This window comes from Blennius ocellaris (genome assembly GCF_963422515.1).
Source record: "Blennius ocellaris genome assembly, chromosome: 16".
NCBI lineage: Eukaryota > Metazoa > Chordata > Actinopteri > Blenniiformes > Blenniidae > Blennius > Blennius ocellaris.
In genome coordinates this window covers 14104692-14124082 of record NC_137665.1, presented here as the reverse complement: position 1 = coordinate 14124082, position 19391 = coordinate 14104692, and the positions used below count along the sequence as shown (strand labels likewise).

Here is a 19391-nt window from a genome sequence, read left to right as displayed (position 1 = left end):
CGACGGCTGTCATGTCGCCCCCGGGCTGCTCACACACACTTTGTTAGTTGACATAAATGCATTTTTTAATTATTATACTTTATTAATATATTGACGCAGATTCACTTCATGTATCTGTCGAGGGAAACCCATGTACACCAAAAGAGTGAACGTGTAAAAACCACACAAAAAGGATTTTTCTCAGTGAGGTCGAGTGCAAACCACTTCTCCACCATGCAGCCTTTCCTACTTTGAATTTGTTTTCTATGTGGCAAATACTTGTTCTGTGATAACCTGGACCCCCTCTTTTCGTATAGGTGATAAACGCGATACATACCAACTTTAAACAATAATTTCTTCAGTAATTACCAAAGTATCAGTTGTGACAAAGCATTACACAATTATTTCATGCTTGACTTCCTCTTTTCTAGGGAAAGAAAATTGTAGTGTGTGAAAATAAGTGTACATTTCACCTCCAAAAAATGGATTTAAAAAAACAACACATTTTTATCCTGACAAAATCAAGATTATTGTTTATACCAACGATGCTCAACCATCTTGACCTGCAATGGGCCAAACGTAAAGTTTAAATTCACTTTCGTTTTTACAGCATATAGGTAAGTTGCAGATGCAATAAATAAATGACCATCATATTAAATTATACCAATTAAATCATTCAACAACATCACATACATGTGTTTAGCCATCAAAATATTTACAATGGAGCCAGCAAAAAGTGCACCTTATTCTCCACTTTTCTCAATTTTTTGAAGCTTCTGCATCAGGTGCAGTGAGGCAGGAAGAAAAAAAAAAAGGGGAAAAAATGTCAAGTAATACTCCATCTGCCAATGGAGTGGTGAATTCCCAAAATTTCAGTGCAGATCAGAAGAGCAACTCAGGTTCATCACAGCAGTCACACACTCCTAACTGCACAGCAACAGGAAGCCTTCTCTGCTTCCTTTCTGAGGCAACGGAAATGCGTTTCACATTTATACTTGAGATTGACCTTCAGGGCATCTGAAAGCTGCAGATTGTGTTTGACTTGATTGTAAATTAGTTACACATGTAGGATTTAAAAATTTTTTTTTTGCATTTTACTCTGGATTTTTTTTTTATTCTCACCAATGCTGTTGCAAATCATCAGCATTTCTATTGTATTGCAAAGAAAACATATTTTCTGGTAGTTATAGTGCATCATATTATGATATTTCTCATAGAATTCATGTTTTTTTTTCAGCAGTACAGAGTGATTCATTTAGTAACTATTCAATCATAACATAACTGCATCTTATCAGTCGGTGCTGTTAGAGAAAAGGGCCTCATACCAGCATTTGATTTCAGAGTATACAAACAGTTGACCTGACTATGATGTGATGCAGGTTAAGGCCAGGTAAATGTATCTAAATAGCACTATTCACACTCAAAGAAATTCACTTTTTTTTCTTTCTTTTTTTTTTTTTTTAACAAAGAAATAAAAGCTCGTCAATTAAGAATTTGAATGGTTCAAGTGAGATTATGAAATACGTACATTACAATCAAAACAAATTAAGAAAAGGAGAATAAACAAAGGAAATCCTGAATTAAGGCAAAGCTAATGACGTCAGTTTAATATACAGTCTCAGTATTATAATAATAAGTATGGCTTGTATCAATTTGTACTTTATTTATTTAAATTGTTGGGGGGGGGGTTATTGCGTGTGTGTGTGTGTGTGTGTGTGTGTGTGTGTGTGTGTGTGTGTGTGTGTGTGTGTGTGTGTGCGTGTGTGTGTGTGTGTGTGTGCGTGTGCGTGTGTGTGTGTGTGTGCTTGTGTTGATGCGGCGTTAGGAATTCCCAGCAGCCCCTGAACGCAGCAGCGCTGTTCCAAGATGACGGATCCAACGACGTCTCCGGAGGACCACTGGAAAGTAAGACCCCGGAGTTTTTTCACCTTGTCTCCTCCTCACATTGAGCCGTGGATCTTGTGTGTGACAGCCAGGACAGAGGGCAGACGCTGTACTGTGTAAAAAAGACTGGTTTTGCCGGTTTTGTGTGAAGACTGGTCTCTGTTAGCTCGGCAGCTAGCGGACCTTAGCTAGGTGTTAGCTAGCATGCAAGTTAAGTAAACAAAGCGTGTTTCACACTAAACAGCGAAAAATGTGTGATTTTTATTTATTTTACCACTGTAAAATTAGTGCTTTATTATTTACTTTCATCTTGGCGTGATGGGCTGTTTTGCTAGGAAGGGTTGGATGATGAAATACATTTTTTTTGTGATTACCTGTAAACAATTAAACATGTTCTTGTTTATGACACAAAATCAGTCATTGGCAATAAGACTTCCAAATTGCATTTAAACTAGTTTACCAATGCACAACAGGTTATATTTATAAAGCAAACGCAGCCTTTTTTGTATCGCATGTTTTAAGCTTAGAGTTTTACGTACATCATTGATTTCTTGATTAACCATATCTATATTCAGAGATCCTGGGCTGGTTTTGTGTTTTGTTTAGCTTTATATTTATAACTTAAGTTTTAAGAAGGTGTAATGAGATGTCAAAGTCCAGATTATCTTGTGAGTCATTGATCCAGATGTTATTACTGCCTCACAGCAGGCGGAGGTTATAAAAATGTAAAGAGATGCCATTAAAATTATATTGCCCCATTGTGCTGTCAGGAAACCCTCAGTAAAGATGTTAATCTGGCACAACAGACTCTCCTTTGAATTGTAAAATGTCAATTGATTTTAGAGACTTTAATTTAGCTTCTTGTGTAGTTGGACAAAGTTAAAATTGTTCCTGCTCAGCTGTAAATATAAAACGTCGCCATAATGTTGGAACTGAAAGCTTTTCTCAGATTAGATAATCTATTGTGTTACTGTGGCCTCTGAATCTCTTATTTTGCACAGCTATTACCCTCCTGTATATTTGAATCTGTCGATCGAGGGCATTGCTCAGTAGGGGGTTGAGATTGGCTACTTATTGGCCTTTTGTTGATTTATTTAGGACAGTACAAATGTCCTCTGGTTGTCACAGCCTCTCTATTTTCTCCCCTCTCCATCCTCTGTTGTCTGGTGATGGCTCGACAGACAGACGGCGCTTTCAGCGACGGTGGCTTTGACCCCAGTGAGTATTCAATCGATTGGATTTTACAGCAACGTATCTGCTGTTTGAGGTTTTTGTGGAAGTAATTCCATTTAGCTATTTTTTTTTGGTTGTGAAAAATCTCATGGCTTCTGCTTTGCTGTGTAGGTTTCTTTGCTGAAACTGCCAGAAAGGGTAGCGTCGTATCCAGGGCCAACAGCATCGGATCAACAAGTGCCTCTTCAGTGCCAAATACAGGTACAGTTTCTTCTAACAGTGTTCTGATATATACACCATTTCTGCTGTGTTGAGATCGTGACGGAAAAACTGGATTGAGCCACATTTCACTGCATTCATTGTAGTTTTAATTCTATTGATGGTCTGTAAGAAAGGTTTCTCTTCCGCAGTGAATTCTAAATATAACCCACACTGAAGCTGCTTGCTTGATTTTTCTTCCTGCTTCTTATAAAAGGTGAAACCTGTCGAGCAGTCTTGTAACCTTACTCGAAGCGACTGAGTGGGAGAGTTCACATTTCCTCATTAAACTATAGATGTGCACAGAGAGCTTTGAAAACTAGTTTAGGAGTGTACATTTTATGTATGTAGTATGTATTCAATCAAAGTCACTGCTTTGCCTTTACGAAGAGTGCCAGCAGACTTCTCTGGGATGTTTCGTTGTAGGATGATCGTTAATTCAACATCTTAAACGTGAGGTGCAATTACAGCTTCGACTTGATTACAGTTTAAAATAAGTTCTCCACTGAACCAAACTGCTGTCTAGTGTTGAATATATTTATAATGAGACAAAGAGCAATGACAAAGGAGTCTTCTGAATGTTTAAAATCAACCTAATTATTCATCCATTACAGCTTCTTTTTAAATGTAAGTTAATTTCGTTGGGCTTGTCATTACACGCTCATCGAACAGATGATGAAGACAGCGACTACAGGCACGAGACGTCGTATAAAGACTCGTACAAAGATCGGCGGAGACAAGCGCACACACAAGCCGAGCAGAAGCGGAGGGACGCCATCAAGGTAAAAGACCTCAGAAGGTTGCCGCTCTCACATTAGTGACACTTCACAAGTGACTAATGCTTGATTTCACGTTCATTTTGTATTCAGAAAGGTTACGATGACCTCCAGGCGATCGTCCCGACCTGCCAGCAGCAGTCTGAATTTGCAGTGGGAGCACAGAAAATCAGCAAAGCGACTATCCTGCAGAAAAGTAAGGCGTCATTAACAGAACTAAATGGCAGCCGGATTTTCTATGTTGCTCCTCATATTACATGTGATGTTTTTCATCAACTCATTAGAGTCGAGAGCTCAGGCTTCACACACATTGGTGAGGCAGGTGTCAAATGACATATATTCAGTGCTATGATTTAGAGTAAAGTGTGTTTCAAGGTATTGTTTTTAAATAAACCGCAGCCGTTTGAGCATTAGAGCACAGGAGTGGCTCAGCCAGGAAGAACCTAGTGTACTTTCACCATATGTGGACAAATATATGTTCTGTAGCTGCATAATAGGTCCCATTTATATTTTTTATTTCATTTGAGATTAATTTGGATATAGATTGATTTGTCACGCGTCAGCCTCAGCATCTCTTAAAGGTAAGAGTGTTTTTGTCCAACCAGCAGTCTTCTGCTGAATAGAATTGGTTAAAGAAAATGCACTCAAACTGTCATTTCAGCTCCCTTTGTCCAAAATGAACTCTGCCCTGCTTTGAATAATCAATGAAAAGATGTTTGGATGAAGCATTATGTGCATGCCGACTGTACTTAAGAGTCCCTACGGTGAATTTAAATGAAGAAATCCTTCACTGATGTTGGTTCCTTTCTTGTCCTTTTCAGCAATCGACTACATCCATTTCCTTCATAAAGAAAAGAAGAAGCAGGAGGAGGAAGTGTCCGTCCTGAGGAAAGAAGTGATGGCCCTCAAGATCATGAAAACGTGAGATTCGGATTTATCTTGGCCTGTGTGCTCCTCTGTTGAACCAACGCTGTTGAGATATCTGCTTTGTTTGCATTCTGAAATCAGGAAGGTTCTGCCTCCAGGAAACAAATCGCTGACCCTCGACAAAAGGAAGAGTTAGAAATGCTGTGATAATGTAAACATCAGATAAATTTAGAATCGCTTCTCGAAAAGCAGACCAGATTGAAAGATCATTGCGTCTTAATGGAAGAGTTTAATCAGTTGGTGTGTGTTGGACCGTGATAAAACAGCGTTTGTGTGTTCCTAGGAACTACGAGCAGATCGTGAAGGCGCACCAGAACAACCCGCAGCAGGGTGAGGATCAGGTCTCGGACCAGGTCAAGTTCAACATCTTTCAGAGCATCATGGACTCTCTGTTCCAGTCGTTTAGCAACTCTGTGTCAATGAGCAGCTTCCAGGAACTGTCTGCGTGTGTTTTCAGCTGGATTGAGGAACACTGCAAGCCTCAGGTGAGCTCCACGGAGCATCTGCTCTTAAATCCCAGTGTAGATCGAATCCCTTATCACAATTACTGGATCACTAATAGCATTTTAATACCAGGTGAAGATGAGCTCAAGGCAATGGCGATACAGACGGCCTTGTTCCTGTTCTAGTACTCGTATGATGGCTGACGTTCGCGTGTTCTTCCCCAGACGCTGCAGGACTTTGTCGTCGGAGTGCTTCGGCAGCTCAACGGTCAGCTGTATTGATGAAGAGGAAAACCTCAGGTTAACTCCCACAAATTGACTGTGAGATTACGCCAGCTTGTCGTGGGCGGAGTAAAAACTTCAATCAGCCTCGGGCCACGACTCGGTCTTTATCTCACCTCAGCTCATCAGAGACTCACTGGCTGCAAATTGGATTTACCTCATCCTCATCGATAGGCAGAGAGGAAGAGCCGCTCTTCTGCTGACTCCTGCATATTCACCATCATCTGACTGTTTCACGCCGTTATTCTGCTCCGAGACGCAGGAAATCGCACAAGAATGTATGTTTCAATCGGCCAAAATCACGTATAACTACGTGAGGTAAACGAGAGCAGCTAGCGGAGGACGTCTCTTCTGACAGACCCAGTAACAAACTGCCGCCGCACGCAGAGAGGAAGAGGAACAGGAGGCGATTTGATCCCACGGCCTCTCGCTTTGTCATGTTCAGTGGAAATTTGTAGCTCCGCGCTGAAAACGAAGGGCTCCCCCTCAACTTCAGCCCGCAAACATGGAGTCACTCCTGAACTGTGGCGAATGGCAGGAAACATTTCACGGCATCAGAAGCGCCCGGCGTGACTTTAACGTAACATGGAGTTTTGATTCAATGAAATTCCTCTGCAGGTTTGTTTCAATGCAGCTCCGACGAGCCAAATCTGATGTGTGACGTTCAGAATAGTGTGTACATACATTAGTAAAGTCCTACATCGATGAGAAGAAACACTATTGAAACACAGGCTGTTGATCTTTATTTAAATGGCTTCTACCCGAACACGAAAAATGCTGTTCTTCTCTGTCCCGTGGCTGCTTTGATCCTGTTTTTAATCGTGTACAACCAGTAGCTACTTCATGAAGTAGCCTCACTGTGAATACAATCCAACTACTGACCCACAAGTTCTGCTTTAAACTTGGTTTAATGAGAACGAGGACTTAGAATATTTAGTATGAATAGATTGTCACGTACATGTTTAAAGAGAGATCAAGCCTCTCCTGCACCATATTTCTGATTCTTAAAGTTCACAACCTAGTGATTGTTAAATTGTGCACGTGGTGCAAAAAAGGCCTGTTTGGAGTTCCTTTATTCATTATGAAGCGTCAAGTTTTCAGTATTGTCAGTATTGTATTTTAATGCTGATACAATTCTACTTTCCGATATTCTTAATTGTGATGTTCAGTGTTGATTTTTGCTGCCAGATGTTTAAATATGCTATTTTTTTTTTTTTTTTGTGAAGTTTGCAGTAATGTTGAGCTAAAACTGCTTCATGCTTTCCTCAAAGTTTACACACACATCTTGTAACTTCAGCAGGTGCAGTGGATGTAACTATGCTGGACACATATAGAGTGATGTCACTTTATCATAAGAAATGTTTTTTATTTCAAACAAACCATTAAAGTGTGCAGGACAACAGAAGAAGAAAAAAGAAAAAAATCACATCGCCAAACTCTTTTTACAGCCATTTCATGTTTTCGTTTTCACATTTAACAACTCAAGTAGTCTATTTGGATAAATAAAAAAAGTTTGAAACATTTCACTCCAAAGCTGAAAATGACTTTTTATACATTGGATTTGTGTTCAGGAACAATGGCGACAACAAGCTGAACTCTGAAGTGCTTTTAAAGCTTAAAAGGGGAAAAGTTAACGGATCGTCCCTCTGCTGTGACGTAGTGTTCCCAAATCACTTCTTCATTTTTTTAAAATTAAAGTTGTACCATTTGTTCCCAAAAGATGCCTTAAATAAAGAGAATGCTGTGGCTCTGGCTGCTCTGGTGTACGACCCGCTGCTTTGGACCAGACCGCTTTGTGCTCAGGAGCCGGGAACCACCACCTTACAGTCCTCGTCCGTCTCCACGCCCACCTCGTCCTGTCGGGATGGAAACACTTCAGCTGATGGAGGAAGCTTCTTCAGGCTTTGGAAAATGTTTCATCTAATTGAACTTTGTGCACTCACCAGAAACGCTTTCTTGCTCTTGGGATATCCTTCCAGGATGGCATCGATCATGTCGGAAGCCTGAATGAAACAACTCAGGATTTAACACACGCAGCATTCTAAATGTGAGTATAAGGATAGAGATTTTTCCGTTTTGCTTGGCGGTTTGGGCGGATTCGAGCTTCTTGCAGGGCGACTTTGGCCTTTAGCCTCACGTTTGACACCCCCTGGTGTAGCGCGTTATAAACCTACATTGCGGCGACGGAAAATACCAGACTTGCTGAAACTACAGGAGCGTTTGTAATTGGATAACTATTAAAAAGTACTACTTCCTGACACGTAGAACATATTTTCCTTACTCGACATCCAAACACTAGTGTATTTACTTAAATGGGTGTTCATGTTTGTCTTCTGCACAGACAAACTTGTTTGGTTTTTTTCTACGAAGTGGGACTCTCCCCTCTGCATGAAGATCCCATCTCCACTCCTGGTTGTGAAATAAAAAAAACAATTCCCTCAGGTCTGTAAGCATATTGCTCAATTATGTATTAACTCCAGGAATTATTTATCAGAGCATCTCTACATTAAAATCCTTCCTGTGTTTTCTCCTGTCGTGTCGTGGGTCTGGTGACCCATTCACGATCACAGAGAAAAACATAATGCAGCTTTGCGGGGGGGGGGGGGGGGGGGGTGTTGCAGAACTCACTACTTTCTCATGTTTTTGCAGAACAGACACTAACACCGGTAAATATTAACCATCTGGCAGTGCAGGGACTTTTGTGTCAATATACATTACCAATCTCTTCCTCTTTTTCCACTCTTTGACGTAAACATCTCGGTCTTTATAAACCTACAGGTCGACAAAAAAATTTACTTTACTGTCGAGCACCACGTTGTACGTAAACGAGGTTACAAGAAAAGTGCTTCCCACCTTCTCTTTCTCTTGCGGCGTGACGTGATTCGTGGCCGATTTGATCTTGTCCAGCCGCGCTCGGTATCCCGCACACTCCACCTTCAGCTCTTTGATCTCTGCTGACATTTCCTCCGTTGTGAGCGAGCTGTTCAGCTCCTTCAGGTCTGGCATGAACAGTTTTAACAAAACATTACACAACGTCGTCTTATAGCGGCATGCATGACAAAATATAGGCATGCGTGGCATCGACCGCAATAACAAGGTGAACTCCACCTGCATCCAGCTGCCTGCAGCTCTGAGTGAGCGACTGCACCTCGGCACTGAGCGCCGAGATCTGACCGTCCATCGCCTTCAGGTCTGCATCGCTCACGTCTTTGAACTGAGCCTGCGGGAGAGATAAGGAGTGATGTTTGACTCCAGCTGAAGCAAGACCACATCAAACATTTCAGAGGAGCGCACGCGAACCTGATCAGCGAAATAAATCTTCTGCTTGCCGTACATCTTCTCCTTTATCTTGCCCTCCAGCGCCAGCAGCTCCATGGCTTTGACCACGGCCTTTCGGAGCAATCATGCAGAAATGCCTATCACTGCACAACACGGGTGACTTAAAGGGATGTATTTTTCTTCTTCTCACCGTCTTGCCAAAGCCGTGCTGCTTTTGGAGGTTGCAGAAGACATCCTGGGCACTGTAGGGCCGATTCTTCTCGTTGAGGTAGGCGAGGATGAGCGAAGCCCCTGTGAATGACAGCAAGGAGCTTTTAACAACATGTTATTTATCAATCATCCGTTTAATGATATGGTTTTTGACACTTTCTGATGTGATGTATGCCATTCCCAAGCACAGATGCTATTGTCGGGCACTTATATAGTTTAAATACAAAAATAAAATCAGTAATACCTCATCTTTGTTTTTGGTTAGTTATAACATGAAATCAACCATAAAACTACTTACATTTTTCAATTATGTTGATGCACTACCCTTGGTATTAATATAATGAATCAAGTCCAAATACCTCCATCGAGTGAGTTCTTAAACTGAATAAATCACATTTATATACAATTGAATGTAATGTCGAGGCTTATATTGTTGTATTTGGCCACTTTTCAAGACTCTCTTGGAAGCTGACACGTGACCTACAGCACGTAAAGACAACTGAAGATTTGGCTTTTCGACACAAATGTTTAATTTCGAGGGAAAATGTTACGAATAAGACAATTTTAATGAAGCTAACGTGAGCTACATGCTATGTACCTGTAACCCCCATGAGCCTCAAACTAACTCATTTCTGTTGCCGTTATAACGATCGTTATCGAGATTAAAAGCTCCCACAGCTCATAAAAGCACTTTAAATCCAGACATCAGGATGACTTCAGACTTACCGTTGTCCTTTTTACTCATTTTTAAACACCGTTCACTTTCGCTCACGTCAAAACTTCTGGTTTGGTTTTCGCGCATTGATTACGTCACGGAAAAGATAAATTATTTATTGAGATGCTTCACACGCGCAAAGTTATGGGTTCTTTTTTTTTTTGCCCTTCGTTTAAATGTAATTTAAAAAAAACCCCACATATGATGACTTTGATTCAAAACTTTTTGGGGGATTAAAATGTCTTATTTGTCGTGTACCGAGGTTTTGGATGTTTAGATATATTCGAGCAGAGTGAGAGCTCTTCTTGTAGATTGGTTGCTGGGCCTGCCCACAGCGGAGGAATATCTTTATGATTTTTGTAGATTTTTTTTCATCGCTTTAATGTCTTATCGTCCTATTTTAATGTCTTAACAAATTGTAATTGATTTATTCAAAATTATTTAATCAAAATTGTCATTTAATTCAGTGTATTCCGCATTTTAATGATAAAGGGACTGATTTTGCATTGATTATTATTCTTCCATGTTAATTTAGCATTTCAGCATAAACATCTTCACTTTTTTGGAATCACATTGCAATTCGAGATAGACTTTTGAGTTGCTTTCTTGACTTTCATCATTGCGTTCCTTCCAAATAAACCAATACAGCCTTCATCACTGCATTTAATGCAAAGGAAATGTTAAAGTAAAATAAAAATGTTTAAAAACTCTCCTTGTTTACATGCTGTCTGTGACAGAGACAAACTTTTTGTCTGTTTGGTGATAGTAAAGAGTTGTGTTCATGGTACTGTTACAAGGTTTACTTTAACCAGCTAAATTATGTATTTGTTTATTATGTATTATGTGTACACCTGCATTCACTGGGTGTAACTGGCCTGTGTAGCTGAATTCCAGTCATCTGCCTTGCCAGGGGAAGTTATAATAGCAACTTCAGTCCTATCAACTGCTGAATGTCCACTTTGACAGGCTGTGTGGGTTCCACTCATCACCCTGCCCTCTTAAATTTCTATACAATATGGATCAGACTTATGTGTTCTATGATTCATGCATATGACTTTTATTCATGGTACAAAACATTTTAAAAATCCAGGTTTGTGTGTTGTAAATATGTCACAATCTTGTGTCACACTGTGATTTATTCATTTCTTTAGCCCGTTTGCAGAATCATTAACAAGAGAAATTGAAACTGTCACCACCTCCTGCATAAACACATCTGCTTTCAGTCCTTTTTCTAATTTTAAACCTCCACAGCTGAAAGTCATCCACCCAAAATAGGAAACAAAGCCCGATTTAAAAGGTACATTATGTAAATTTTACTTTCACATTTGCGCATTAGGAAGTGGCAGGAGGATGCAGTAGATCAGGGGTCTGCAAACGGGTCTTCTCGAGCCACATCGTGGTTCTTGAGTGTCTCTGTAGCAGCTTCCTGAAGCACAATTAAAATGGGAAAACCTTTAAAAACTACAAGAAATGGGGACATTTTTTCTTTAAAACAATCAAATCCAGTGGTTGTGAAATAACACACCAGGCAAACTTAATTGGAAACATTTTATTCAGAACGACTTGCACATCAAAACATATCAAAACCAGTTACAGGGCTGAAAAGACACTACTGTGCACATGACGTAATCAAACAACAAGTCACTCACACTGAGGAACTGATTCGATGTTCTCCACAAGTCCAGGTCGAACTCAAACCTCGTCTCCGTAAAAATATCATCAATGCAGAAGCAGCTTTTTGTCTCTTCCTTTTCCTACTGCGATAAAAATGTTTCAGCGAAGATCTTCTATCGAATGAGAGCGACGTCTTCGCCTCCATTTCAAAACCAGCATATTTAGACTATCTGCAATAAATCTCAGCGGTGGCTCATCTCACTTTAAATTTGTGACACACTTTCAGCATGAAATCATAAACAGCATAAAAAGCCACATTTTAAAATCTTTGTCTTCTTTAAAAAATTATATAGTGATACCTCTTTGAACTATTTTGATGTAAACATGTTTCCCTGTTCAAATATTAATGAAATGAATTAGAGAATAGGATTTTTCTTTTTAAAAATTTAGCTCAAATGTCAACTGCAAAAAATCTAAGAATGAGAAAATATAGAGACTTGAGGGCTCATTTAAGGTTTTAAACATGGACACAATATGTTATTGATCTGTATGAAAGGGCTGGTAGATGATGAAAGATTGCAAACACACAAAAGGAAGCATCTCTTGACATAAATAATAATAATAAAAAACCCAAACAGCAAACAGAACATTCCTAAACAGAGGTCAGATAAAACTACTATAGGAACAATATCAGCTTCTGACAATGAAATAGAATGACGCCTTCATGTGATAGCCAGCAGAAAAACGACTAACAAAATGGAGGAAAATCAAATAAATCTGAAAATATTTCCAGATATTATTCCGCTTCGCCCCCCCAAAAAACTACAAACACGCAACTTCTGACGGGTGTTTAAGTAACAGAAATAATCTGTAAACGTGCCATCATTACTTAATCCCTCCTCCAGTAGCTCGGGCCGCACAGCGAGGACAGCGAGGACAGCAGGGACATCGACAGCCGCACAAAGTGCTGATTCTTGATGAGTCTCGCTACTACAACCACTTAAATAAGAAGAAGCTTTTCCACAATGCTGGTAAACGAACAAGGCTCAGCTCAACCAACAGGAATGTCACGTTTGGTCCTATGTTAAATAGCCCTGTAAGTCCACATCTCCGTGTAGAAAAGGTTTTATGGCCACAGCTGAAACGTACCCGGGACGGCCCCCAGGCGCAGAAAATGCTGGTTTGTTTTTCTTGTCATGTTTCCTATTGCTCAGCCTACAAAGTAAAACTTTTGTGAATGATCGGCGGTTCGAAGTACAGAAAGTAAAGTTTTCAAAAGGTAGTTAAAAAAAGAAAAATTACGCACTTCAGTGAGAAATGATGCCGATCAGAAGACACACAGACACACACACACACACACCTACCTACTGGGGTTTACCAAGCAGGCTAGACAAGAAGTTGGAGCCCTGGCCTTCTCCCCGCCTCGACGCCCCCCCTCCCCCTCCTAGAGGATCCATCTGGTTCAGTTCCGACTGATCCAGCATTTCAAAGTCCTCTCCGTCCAAGTCTGTGTCCAGCTCAGAGCTGGACTGTTTGCGGTAGCTCCGGTGGGCCCCGGCCCTGGGGGGACCCTCTCTGCGGTGGGAGGCGGGGGGGCGGGGCTGCAGGGCTCCGGCCAGCGCTGCCTGGATCATGTTGCTGGCGATGACCCCGGCCAAGTCCCCGGAGAAATTGGAGACCGGCGGCAGGCCGCTGAGGGAAAGTTCAGCATCCAGGTCGTCCTGGTCCGAGTCCACGTCCAGCGTGGAAGCCCGGTGACTCGCCAGCCCCGACAGGCCCAGGCTGGGCAGCCCGATGCTCGTGTCGTCGTCGTCGTCCATCAGAGTGGCGTCGGGGTTTATGGAGGGGAAGTCCGGCAGGTCCTGGGCGAAGGACTCCTCAGCGTCGCTGTGTCTGTCCAGATCTGTGCAAAACACGGGATGGAAAGCTCAGCGATGTCGCAGGAGACGACTGGAAGATACACAACACCTTCCAAACTTCACTCCAAAACTCACCTTCATCACCCTCCGTCAGCGGCGTCTGCCCCCGTGACAGGTTAAATGTCCCGTTATCAGTGTAGGAAACTTCAGCATCAGAGTGTTCAGAGTCCGTCAGCGCAAGTTCCTTTGCAACAATGGCGTCATCAAACTGGAAGAGAAAGTTAAACACTGCCAGGCTGCTTTTCTTCCAATGCAAAAACCGGTTTTTACTTTCAGGCTGTTTGACTTATTCACTTTTAGACCTCAAACAGGCTCCACCACTCACTTTAACACACAAATGTGTGTTAAAGTGTTCATCTCAAAACTTTCATGAACCCGTCGCCATGGTAACAAATCACATTAACTTTTCTTGACTTGCTGTGGTGAACCCTGTAAAAAAGGGAGCTGAAAAGACTATTTAAAGAAAGAAGCCTCTGGAAAAGATGAGAAGATTCTGGTATCGTTTCTTTCCTCCGATTAGGACAAAAACAAAGGATATGTTGATGTTTTGTGCAGCGACAATGAGAGTCAAACTTACCGTGGGGCAAAAAGCTGCCAGCTCCTCCTCGCTGTCGCTGGCTTCTCCCGAGGCTGCACCGCGGATGGGCCTTCGCAGGACTGCAGGGCGGAAGATAAGCATCCCACCATTATTCTTGCACTCACAAAAAGGGCACGTTAGCACTAGATGGACTGGAAACACAGCTTTGGACCACAAGAGGGCCCAAAAGTGCTGACCTCAACATTTGTCTATTCAGCCACTTCTAATAAAATTGTGGGAGTAAAATGTTCAGCCTCAAGGTAGAACTTAAAATTATTGTTTGAACATTCAAAAGAAATTCAAACTACTAGCAAAGAGCCTCCATCTGGCATTAAGTTACTCTTCTTTCTGTGTGTTTGCTCTCTCCTGACATCAATGTGTGAATAAGCTTTAGAAAAATGTCTGAAAAAGACTCTGTGGCCCATTGTGACCCAACAGAAGAACCTCAGATCAGTAAACTGCACTCGTGACCCTTCTGAGTCCCAATAATGAAAGAAAGCCGCTGATAAAAACATTAAAAACAACTGGAACCAGAGGCTGTCAGGAACAAAGTACCGCAAGATAACAGTGTTGGAACAGGAAAACAAAACTGAACTAAAAAAAGCTGCAGCAAATAAAAATTAGTCTGACTTTGAAGTTTTGTTTTAGTTTATTTCTGCTAAACTGTAAAAGACATTGATCGATATACAGTTAATAGTATTTTTGAAGTCAAACTAAAAAGTAGTCAACTCAAAATGCTGAATTTTTACCATTTGAATTATTGTCATTAGAAAAATTTTTAAAAAGGAAAGAAAAAATTAAACAAGAACTGTACTGCTGCAGAGCAGAAACAGCTTATCAACCTATATAATAAACTTTTTTTCCAAATATATTTCGAGTACAACTTATGGCTTAACTATTCACATTAGCAGCAGTTCTTCATGTGGCAACAGGATAAATGACCTGCCCACCTGATTTGTACTGCAACAATGGGTGATCAAGATTCTCTTGGAGCATGAAATGTATAAATCCCAAAACAAGAAAATCTCATCAGCCATTGTTCTAAATAACCACAAAGTGATTGCAGACTTTGATGCAGTTGTTGACTTGATGGATAGAAACGTACACTGGTTATCGATGGGCTTCGACATCATGTATCCACTGACGCTGAAGTCCAGTCGCTGCAGGACCGGCTCCAGCTTCATGCACGCGTGCTGGAAAACCCTGTGGTGGGCTGCCAGAGGGGCTAGGAGGGTGGACAACACTGAGGGAGGGAGGATACAAATCAGAGTGGAGAAGGAAGCTATTGCCATGTGGCATAAATAATCTTGGCATAAGAAATTGCATCTGTCTCAGACAATGTGCCTCAGCTTCCCGAACCAAAACACACAGAGTGACGCTGAGCAGACGTCTGAGCCGAGGCAGGTCCCGCCCGCCCTCCGCTGGCTAAAGGTTAGAAGATTAGCTCGGTCTCCGTCTGACCTCTTGAGCTCTCTGCTCAGCTCGGCTCGCTTTGCTCCCGCCTTGTGAGCTTCATCTGTGCTTTAATCACCTCACAGGCTGGACTCTGGTACCGCGGGCCCCACAGATCCTGTTTCACCACTCATGCATTTTTAATCTGGATCGTCAGCGCGAGTTTGCCTGCCAACATGAGCCCAGCGAGGGGGCGTGGACGTGTGCTTTGGGACTCACGGGCGGAGTAGGAGAGCACCAGTCCAGGAATGTAGCTTCCGATCATGGCCAAAGAGCTGCAAACTCCACAGGTCAGGATGCAGAACTGGCACAGGGGGAACACAATTCAACCGGTGTGATGCATAGATCCAGGACAGACATGTGATGCATTTAGTGAATTTACACCTTCAAAAATGTATCACTTTCACTATAACTAAATTAATGGATGACACGAGACGTCTGTGTGCCGCTCACTTTGCCAGGGTTTTGTCTTTTGTATTGCACTGCTCTGGATGTGAGAATGGCTCCGCTGACCCAGGCCTCAGCGATGTGGTGACACAGTTCAGGCACACTGAGGATGCCGGGCTGCACCAGACCCCAGCTGGACAAACAAGACAACACTTCGAACCCCAGCTTCTTTTTACATTACAATAATACTGAAAAGTATTGTACCAGCGTAGTTTTACCTCTCGTTTTCTGATTCATCCCTCTTTCTTACTGTGGAAAAACAAAAGGACATCACTTTAACAATCACTGAAGATCAGTAATGGACATGAATGGTGTGTGTTGAGGTAAGGCGAGTCTCCACTGCACACAAAAGAGCTTAACTTGAGTCATGTTTCTTTGTTATAGATACATTTGCTTTACGGCTTTATGTAAAATAAGGTGAAACAGGATACAGGTCTAAAGGTCAGAGTGGAAGCTGGCTGAACAATGTCGTCTTCTGTTCTGATAATGGATGCATTTGTTCAATCACATGTACTATACAATGACAAATTGTTTGTTGTTCATATTAACAGTATTAACTGCACCACTAAAACTACACAACAGACAGTGCAGGACCTCTTATCTCAGGCCAGATTTTATTCCTCCAGGTGTCGACACAGACGAGCACAGCCAGGCCAGAAGCCAGCAGGAACAGCACACGGAGCGAGGTCAAGGCGAAGAACCTGAGGGGAACAGCACATTAGCATGCGGCCAATTTTCTCAGAAATAAACCCCCCCAAAAAATGACTCTAACATTAACAAGGCATTGACAAAGGACAGGTGCAGACTGGGATTATCATTCGTGTTGTTTCACGTGTTTTCCACAAACAAAAACCCTCAAACGTAACAAACTGATAGAGAACATGGACCTTCAGTAAACCCTCTGCTGCTCCACTTTCAGATCACAAGACTCCAAAACTTGTCAACTGCAACAACAATGCGGGACGTGACCAATCAGCAGACTGAGATTAACCCAACTAAGAATTTGCAAGCTGCGAGTATTTGGGGTAGTGATGTAATCAGGAGTTACAGGTAGAAAGCTTTTGTACAAATGTCAGAGCGGGATTACCCAAAAAAACAACAAATGCTGCACATCCAAAGCTACAATTCATGTTATGGTGTGTTGGATTGTGTTTTCCTGAAGAATGACACGAAAAAGAGTCTGTATTACCCTTCTTGCGTGACTTCACTTCACTCCTGTAGGTTACTGGCATCTCTTTTGGCAAAAACTAGGCTGCCCCACTGAGCATTTGCTGAAGCAAGAGTAAAAGAGCCAGAGAGAGGGAACGAATGCCCTGAAACACCCAGTGGTCTGATCAAATGAAGGCTGAATGCATGAGGGTGTCCAGCTGGGCTTTCTCTCCATCTCAGCCAGGTCACTGCTTCTCCCCACACAATATCCAGGTCACCTAATTGAAACAAAACTTGCTCTAGTTCTACTCTCGTCGCTGTTGACAAACAGAGTTTTCTTGTTACACCCCTTGTAAACCCCTACTTATTCATAATAACTTGGACACAATGAAAGGTTTAGTGACAAACAGGCAGAAGTAACAAATCACAAATACTCAAATTGTTGTAAATAGTGTTGTGAATACTTTCTAATGTTTTCAATTTTCTAACTTCAATTCACACATAATGTTATAATAGGTTTACAACACACCCACAGTCTGAATGAGCAGTTGGATCTTTGAATTTACATTTATGTAGCCAATATTACACACAGATAATTATGAAAGTCTTTCAAAGCCAGAATTGTGTAACTCCAAACCAGGATTGGGTTTGAGTTAATTGCAAAACTGTTTTTCTTTAGGACCTGAAAGTATATTAATAGATACATCTGGTGCCTTGCATCTTAATATGTTCACCAAACAGTTTATTATTGTGTGATTCTCTGAGACTGTCTTTTGTACAATTTGAATCAAGCTTCCCTCAAAGGTAGATAACACTTTGAGTAGAGGACTTTGTACTTTTACTGGAGCATTTCTCTTATAATATGCAACTTTAAGTAGTTTAACTGCAGATTATGTAAATTGGTGATGCATGTGTTGTATTCAATGTTTTGCAGTTGAATCTGTAGTCACAAAGAAATGATGAGATTGAAAGCCAAAGTTCTCCTCTGGTGATAAGACAATGCTTTTAGCAGGGCACATTAGGTTTTTACGTCCTCCTTGGCTGTGAAGGCAGAATCATCATCAATTAAAGTGGTAAAGTGGATAATCCAGGGGACCAAACTGCCCTCTGGATTAGGACTACAGACATACATTGCAAGTGTCTGACTGCGTCTATTATTAGTGCCACTCGGCCATCTGCCTGCTGTTGAACTGACAGGTGAAAACATCGTGCAAAGAAAAACACAGGCACTCACCAGAACAGCAGGTTGACCGCAGTGTAGAGCAGGACGACCTGGACGGGTCTCTCCCACACCAGGGCGGACTGTAGGTAGGTCAGGACCGGCTCGTAGGGTCCCAGTCGGGACTGCAGGTCGGCTTTGACCGCTCGGACCCGGCTGTCTCTCTCGCTGGAGCCCGGGCGGCTCCGCAGACACGCAGAGCTGTCATCTGCGGGTGCCTCTTGCATTGTTCCAGTGTGCGCCATGGTTGAGCCACTGAGCCTGTAAAGTAGAGACTGGGGCTGAGCGGTGACAGGTAAATGAGACGATAAGGAGGCTCCGCAGGTAAACAGCTCGATAACGAGGCTCCGCGGGTAAACAGCGCGATAAGAGCACACAGCCAAACCGCTCCAATACGGCCGTGGTCCGTGCTAACGGATCTATCCGCTAACAGCGAGCTGGGCCGGTTCAATCCCCAAGACAACGCGTCATAACACAGCTCTGTCTACAAAACCAGCAGGCACACTTTCAGAGGCACCGCGACAATGTCTGAGGAGAGACTGACACTCACTATTTCGCCATGTTTGCAGAAATGTTGCTCTCGCTTCGAAAATTGACAATATGGCGCAGCCTGTTTTTCTGGGCCGTCAACGGACCAATCAGAGCTCAGAGATTCCATCGCGTCATGGTACATTCAAAGCCGTGGTAAATCTGGAGAGTTTGAAGAGTACTTCGATGACGTTCAGGACATTTTTTTCGAAGAATACAGTATTTGCTTTTATATATAACGATGGAAAAAAAATGGTTATCACAATCAAACACCCAACATTCAGATAATAATTGTGACTGTGAGTGCACCTGAACCTGAAAGGAAAAAGAACTCATCTATGCCACTAAAGCTCAAACAGCACCTTAAAGCCAATGATGCTGCATTTTGTGACCAGTGGGTAAATGGAAATCTAGTCGGTCATGTAAATGTGTTTGAGTATATGCATAATAATTTTGAATTCATTGATTTCTACTAAATAAATTCTAATAAATTCTAATAAATCTTTGAGGTACTGCAGGTGATTGAGGAGGTTATGGTGTAGGATGAAGATTACAGAGCA

At 41.9% G+C, this 19391-nt stretch overlaps 3 protein-coding genes across 4 annotated transcripts; 1 reads left to right on the top strand and 2 right to left on the bottom strand.

The window, feature by feature from the left end:
* Positions 1-1845: 1845 nt before the first annotated feature.
* Positions 1846-7481, top strand: mlx (MAX dimerization protein MLX; the record flags this gene model as incomplete). Its single annotated transcript, XM_080512212.1, has 8 exons — positions 1846-1884; positions 3045-3081; positions 3208-3297; positions 3967-4076; positions 4164-4266; positions 4892-4991; positions 5281-5482; positions 5666-7481. 8 exons carry the CDS (start codon positions 1846-1848, stop codon positions 5720-5722), a joined length of 738 nt encoding a protein of 245 aa, XP_080368338.1. The 3' UTR covers positions 5723-7481.
* A 13-nt stretch (positions 7482-7494) lies between these two features.
* On the bottom strand, positions 7495-11320 carry psmc3ip (PSMC3 interacting protein). 2 transcript variants are annotated; one of them, XM_080512214.1, is made up of 8 exons: positions 11244-11320; positions 9192-9292; positions 9023-9112; positions 8831-8942; positions 8576-8721; positions 8441-8494; positions 7666-7725; positions 7495-7578 (listed from the first exon to the last, which is right to left on the bottom strand). In XM_080512214.1, the coding sequence occupies exons 1-8, from the start codon at positions 11257-11259 to the stop codon at positions 7522-7524; spliced, it is 636 nt and encodes a 211-aa protein (XP_080368340.1). In that variant the 5' UTR covers positions 11260-11320; the 3' UTR covers positions 7495-7521. The 2 variants fall into 2 exon arrangements, with proteins under 2 accessions (XP_080368340.1, XP_080368339.1); XM_080512213.1 differs by lacking the exon at positions 11244-11320 and adding an exon at positions 9938-9995.
* A 164-nt stretch (positions 11321-11484) lies between these two features.
* On the bottom strand, positions 11485-18898 carry retreg3 (reticulophagy regulator family member 3). Its single transcript, XM_080510792.1, has 10 exons — positions 18854-18898; positions 18319-18564; positions 16530-16636; positions 16154-16184; positions 15942-16068; positions 15708-15792; positions 15142-15279; positions 14037-14116; positions 13535-13667; positions 11485-13443 (listed from the first exon to the last, which is right to left on the bottom strand). The coding sequence occupies exons 2-10, from the start codon at positions 18546-18548 to the stop codon at positions 12905-12907; spliced, it is 1470 nt and encodes a 489-aa protein (XP_080366918.1). The 5' UTR covers positions 18549-18564; positions 18854-18898; the 3' UTR covers positions 11485-12904.
* Positions 18899-19391: the final 493 nt, after the last annotated feature.

What these genes read in the sequence shown, in the direction of transcription:
- psmc3ip (XM_080512213.1), bottom strand. An exon ending in AGCACGGCTTTGGCAAGACG is followed by an intron (nt 9,113 to 9,191) that starts GTGAGAAGAAGA and finishes TTGCTCCGAAAG; the next exon opens with GCCGTGGTCAAAGCCATGGA. An exon ending in CGCCGCAAGAGAAAGAGAAG is followed by an intron (nt 8,495 to 8,575) that starts GTGGGAAGCACT and finishes GTCGACCTGTAG; the next exon opens with GTTTATAAAGACCGAGATGT.
- retreg3 (XM_080510792.1), bottom strand. Translation starts at nt 18,548, where the DNA reads ATGGCGCACACTGGAACAATGCAAGAGGCACCCGCAGATGACAGCTCT. An exon ending in AATCTGGCCTGAGATAAGAG is followed by an intron (nt 16,185 to 16,529) that starts GTCCTGCACTGT and finishes GTTTTTCCACAG; the next exon opens with TAAGAAAGAGGGATGAATCA. An exon ending in GGTGCTCTCCTACTCCGCCC is followed by an intron (nt 15,280 to 15,707) that starts GTGAGTCCCAAA and finishes TCCCTCCCTCAG; the next exon opens with TGTTGTCCACCCTCCTAGCC.